The sequence below is a fragment of the Candoia aspera genome, chromosome 1 (assembly GCF_035149785.1).
Source record: "Candoia aspera isolate rCanAsp1 chromosome 1, rCanAsp1.hap2, whole genome shotgun sequence".
Taxonomy (NCBI): domain Eukaryota; kingdom Metazoa; phylum Chordata; class Lepidosauria; order Squamata; family Boidae; genus Candoia; species Candoia aspera.
The window spans coordinates 263,432,963-263,438,962 of NC_086153.1; the positions used below are offsets into that span (position 1 = coordinate 263,432,963).

General features: G+C 35.5%; 1 protein-coding gene across 2 annotated transcripts in view; it reads left to right on the plus strand.

Moving 5' to 3' along the window:
- Positions 1-3,247, plus strand: part of PDHX (pyruvate dehydrogenase complex component X) — a 48,385-nt gene extending 45,138 nt beyond the window's left edge. For both annotated transcript variants that reach the window (XM_063289617.1, XM_063289619.1), the window contains exon 11: positions 2,818-3,247. In XM_063289617.1, the coding sequence (XP_063145687.1) occupies positions 2,818-3,082 (265 nt within the window). In that variant the 3' untranslated portion in view covers positions 3,083-3,247. The remainder of the gene's footprint in view (positions 1-2,817) is intronic.
- Positions 3,248-6,000: the final 2,753 nt, after the last annotated feature.

Genomic DNA, 6,000 nt, shown 5'->3' on the forward strand with positions numbered 1-6,000 from the left:
GTCATCATGTCTAGGGCTAGTTGAACTCAACCTCTGTTCCTCCCCAGTAGCATTTTGACCATCTTCCGACCTGGGGGTCTCATCTTCCGATGGTATACCAACATATCTCTGGTTGTACTGATCCATTTAGTTTTCATGGCAAGAATACTGGGGTGGGTTGCCATTACCTTCCCCAGGGATCGCATTTAGTCTGACCTCTCTGTCATGACCTTCCCGTCTTGGGTGGCCCTTCATGGTTTAGCTCATGGCATCACTGAGGTGCTCAAGCTCCAGCACCACGACAAGGTAACGATCCTTTGCTGAAGGAATGGGAGTTACTTATCTACAAATAAGTACTGCTGTATTCTAGTTTTCCTGCTGCATTTTGAAGCTGCTATTATTATGATGATTTACTTATTACTTCATTTTATATATGAAATTTATCTATATGAAGTTGTTTCTTGAACTTGAACCTCTAGCCTTTCAGTGGATATTCCGCAATTTTAATAATGTTCTTGGGTGCACTATGGAATTATAGTATCTGCTAATTTACAAAATTTAGAATCTGATTTTTGGAGTATAGCATTTAATTTATTATTAGGGCTATTACATTCATAAAAAATGATTCCCTGATAATAAACAAGCACTTCAATCAAAACATTTTAAGGTTGATAAGAATCTAGTAAATAGATGAATATAAGTCCTTTTTCAGCATGAAAGCTTCAAAAAAAAATCCCCACTGTAAGCTTATTCTGAAGAAAAATTGTGAAATATAGTAGATTTACAGTGCTTGATGTTAAACTATGAAGAGACTAAAAGGCTTGGCATTTTCTTTTATCAGTCCCACAAATCTGAAATAACACTGTGTAGAGCTAGTATAACTTGGAGCCAATGACATTTATGTTAGATCACTGAATTGGAAACCTGTTAGCTTCAAACTAGAGATATTTTTGATTAAATTTAATAGGTTTAATTAACCCTTAATTCTCCAATGGCCTTCTCATACACGTGGTGGAGATGGCAAAAGGCAATATATTTTTGGGTGTCCAATATTGCAAGGATGGAAAACTGCATCCAGCCCAAACTTTCATTCCCTCTCATACTTGTAGACTTGTTAAGGATGGGATTTTAAAGAGGGCAGACATCCACCCTTCAGCAGTCCTTTTCTTGAATCAGAGAGCAGCTCCAAATTTTCAAGTGACCAGAAGAAACAAGAACCACTGATTATAGGTACTCCCAGGTACAAGGAGCAGTAACAAAACTGGAGTACCAGCTTTTGTCAGCATCAACCATATTTTATCTTTCCTAAAGAGATAAATTGTGTTGGACCGCTGAAGTGGAATAAAGTGTATGTGGTAGTTTTCTTCCTTTGGAAAGGAAGGCAGCCTTTTTCTAATAATGGCCTCTGATTTCCTTTCCAAACTGACTCAAAATAGAAATTAGTATGAGTGTACTGTTAGAGGAAAAATATTTCTCTAAAGAAAGTATTCTGTATATATGGACTTTCAGGGAAATGGAATGCTGTTTTGTTTCATATCATGTCCATCTAAATCTTAATGGTAAGAATATTGCATATTTGGAAGAATGTCAAAAAGAGTAACAGCATTTTTATTAGAGTTGCCATGCTCAGTTTATAGCAGAGAAGAAGGTCCTTACCTGGCAAGGGGTATGTCATAAACCAGATTTGCAGTATGTTTATATAAAGATAATGAAACATTTTTCATTGGTTCATTATATTTTAGTGCTGATACCACTCTATCAGATTTCTTAGCATAGATTCTGCTGCAATGGAACAAGCAAGACTGCTTCCAATCACCTTGGATTCCTCCTGATAGATATTTTTCTTCAGCTCATTAGACACCAGTTTTGTAAAACCACAATATGACATTGTATTCTTGTAAGCAAAGGAGCCATTTTTCCTCAAGTTACAAAGTTGCAAAGAAACAGTTTCAAAAGCCCATGTCACAGTTTAGATCAGAAGAATTCAAAATAGCTTATAGTTTTGAATAAGTTCAAAATCAAGTCCAAAATTGGTGAGCTGTATGCTGTCTGTATCTGTGATATTTCAAAATCTTTAAGGGACTGTGTGGGAGATGATTGCTTTGTTTGTAATCTGGTGTTAGTACTCATGGATTACTTGTTCAAGTAAATATTTTGTGTTAAGTCATTTGATCAGTAGTCCCCAACTTAGGGTGAAGGAGCATGTTTGGAATTTGGGCATAGCTAATTGCAAAACATCTATTTCCTAGAAGGCACACTGGTGAGAGTGTTTGCCACCATCCCTTCTAACTTCTCAGAATGCTTTCTACCACCTTGGCTTATCTAAGCTGCAGTCACCATTTTGTTTTCTAAGAAAGGCTCTGGGTTTTTATGCGGCCCTGAGATATTATTGAAAACATACTGTTGCTTTGTGTTTAAGTGTGCCAGCTTCCCATGTTTTCATTAAAATAACCTTTAAAAATATTCTGAAATCAAGAGGGCATCTGTGGACACATTGATGTTCATGGGCCCCATATTGAGTACCCAAACACTAGATGTGAATAGGTAAGCCTTTGCTAATAAAGATTTGGCACTTAATAGCTATGCTAGTGGCTCCGGAGCTGTGTTTCATCACATGGAATTTTGAACCCGTTCTTACCCAAGGTACCCTTTCTCTTGTGTTGATGAAGAGTGGGAGTACTTCGCTGTAATATTTAAAGCTAAATTCAAAATCCAGACTTCTTTATCACAACATATTTATTTCTACCTTCATACTTGTATTAAGCAGTTTCTGAATTATTTTTCCAGGGTGTCTTGCTTATTTAATTTTTCTATTTCTTGACCCTTTTCCAACAAAAGTATCTCAGATCTTGGAATGTTCGGTGTCAACAGTTTCATTGGTCTTGTAATGCCTCCTCAAGCCTGCATCTTAGCTGTGGGACGAGCTCGGGCAGAACTCACTGTTGTGGAGGATGAAGATGGGAATGAGAAGCTTCAACAACATCAGCTCATAACGATAACTCTGTCAAGTGATGGTCGAGTGATAGATGATGAACTAGCTTCTAAATTTTTAGGTACACTTAAGGCAAACTTGGAGAATCCAGTGCGTCTTGCATTGTGTTAAAAGGTCAAAATTTGATCCTCCTTTTGGCAAAATATGTAAGTTGAACTCCAAAAGAAGATAAAAGAAAAACTAGACACAGAAGTTAGGAAGATATGTATAATGTGACATGGACAACTTAAACTGCTTATTTATTTAAATAAACTTTAAAAGATGTCTAATGACCTACCTCTTGGCTTTTATACTGAAGTACTGTTACACATATTAAATGTACAAAACTGGTTCAGAGTAATTTTAGAGTGTATTCTAATATACATGGGTATTGCCTATATCCCATGTAGAACTCTAGCACTAAAAGGAAAGAAGACCACCTTTTGCCTCAAGCTAAACTTTTATCTGGGGTGAATATAAACTGTCTTTTAAGTCTAATCAGACAGAAACAGCAACATGTAATTGGTCTGAGTCAACAATGTTGCTGTTTAAAAGAAGCAATTAGAATAGAATTCAGCTGTAAAAATCTGAGTATATGAAGAATTCTCTTCATACAATGGATACAATGACTGTAATAATGATAGTTATTGAGAAGTAAGTATTATAGGGTGCCAAGATTCAATTCCATAAGAAATATTAATCAGTATGTAGTGTTGACTTAAAATACATTGTTTTACAATCTATTCCTGTTATTAAACACATTTTCTCCCTACAGTTCTTGGTAATACATATTGTTGTGACTTTTTGAAAACAATTCCTTCAGAATAAAATCTGTATTTAGATGTTTGCAGTGGAACTGGTGGAATCAGATTTTCCTCATGGCAGTGCTTCCAGCCATAATCTTGGGACACCATGTAAAGAAAGTTTGCCCCAATTTCATGGACCCATTCTTCTTAGCTCTGTATACAGTAGGCTACAACTCTCAGGCTAAAGGGACTGCTCTTGGGAGCAGGAACTTCAGTTACTCCAGCTCTGTTGCTTGTATCTAAATCTGATTTTATCTGTATGTTTTCAAGTGCAAAAATAATATAATTGTAAAAGTGCTAATTAGTATACATCATGGAATCCTCAGTCCATCTTTGGATTACATTTGGATGTTTAGATATAGCTGATTGTTATCATAACTTGTTTGTATACACAGAATTAAATTTCAGCTTGGAAGTTCAGTACGGAAAATACTTTCGCAGTTCAAATATAACTTGTCAGGACTTTCACTGTGTGCGTATTACAAAAGATGTATTTATTCTTGATATTCAAGGAACTGCATATGGAATTCAAAATTTAATTTAACTATGACTTCAAATTTTCACCCATAATCCAATATGAAGTATCTATCATTCCACTTCTGTGTCCACTGGATTTGGAAGTAACACCCATTGACCTCAACTGGATTGTCTTCCAAATAGGTACAGTATGTATAAGATTACTTTGCTATTTACAACTGCCAGATCCACTGAAACAAACAATTTCCTCATAAATCTTTTCAGTACCTATAAATCTTTTGCTATTCCCCTTTAATTATTGTAGGCCATATGCCTTATGAGATAAGATTTTTTTTTTCAGCAAAAGGTCTCCGTAAATAATCTTCTCTGAGTTGTACAAAGCCATAATCGTATATTATTGCTCTTAATAGAATCAGCTAAACTGTAAGTTTCAAAAGCCTCCTAGAGATAGCAAAGTAAGTATTTATTGTCTTGCTTTGTTTTGAGCTCCTGATTAATGGTACAGGGTAGGCTACAATATCACTTGATGAGTAGTGCCATCATTTACTTAATAGAAGTATTTGCTATATGTAGTTTTATTTTAAAGATCTGAAGTTTGCAATACTATAAAAACATGCACACATAGGATAAATTATTTTAAAAACAGCTATACCATACCTAACACATTTGAAAAACAAATATAACTAATAAAAATGATTGTGTAAATGACTGGGCACTGTCCTACAAACATTTTTTCCTTGTCTTATACTCTCAAAAGCAGTGACATGTTTATGAAGTGACTACTTTCCTAGATGTACAGAATGCATACAAGCCAAGAGGTGCTTGCTTTGCTACTATGTTACAGGATTAATGGTGTGGCCTATTTCCAGAAGCAAGATGACTTTTTCCCCTCTGTCTGACCAATGATTGGAAGCTACATGGACTTACATTTTGTGTTAGTGTACAATCTCTTTTTGATCTTTACAGCTTGGAATGCAAGTTATTCTTGCTTTACAACAGCCTGTGGTTAAGCCAGTTTTTGTCTCCCTTGAAGGTATTTTATTTTTGGAGACAAGAAACATTATGAATAATAGTACAGAAAGACAAAGCGGAAGAGTGTGACTTATGCCACTAGTATCCAATTGAATGGATTTGATGTATTCTGTATTCTGATTTTTTATCTAAGTATTCTAGTGCAGGTAGTGGGTAAGAGGGAAATAATTCAAGCTGTTGCCTCCAATTTAAACACTTCTTTTTCTTTCAATAATACTTTCTTTGGCTCCAAATGATGGATTGTTATCCAGCCTTTCCATGACTTTTGGGGGGAGGGAGGTGGGATAAAATTACATGCCTTACAAATATTAGCCAATTTAGTTTGTGCGTGTTTGTGCGTGTTTGTGTGTCTACCACATAAATTAGTCCTTGTTGCTGCGATAAATACTGTTGTAGTAGATTGCATGCACCAAATACCCTCAAACCATAATACACAATAGAGAGGAAGTCATTTGAGGGTAATTATTTGGTTTGCAGGAAAAATGCCCTGCTTTACTTTCAAGTAAAATGGATAAATTGAAAATGGTGCCTGTCTTGTCATTTCAAATCCTGTTACCATGTAACTTTATAGTTAAAAATATGAACTTCAAAAGAAAACGTACTTTTTTTGGCTTCCTTTCCTCTACATCTTCTGTCATCCATAAATGTTGTTCTCTGTGGGCATTTTCCTGAAACCTGCTTATTAATGCTTTTCTTGAATGCTTCATATTCATGTTCTCTGGCTTCAGGGCAATT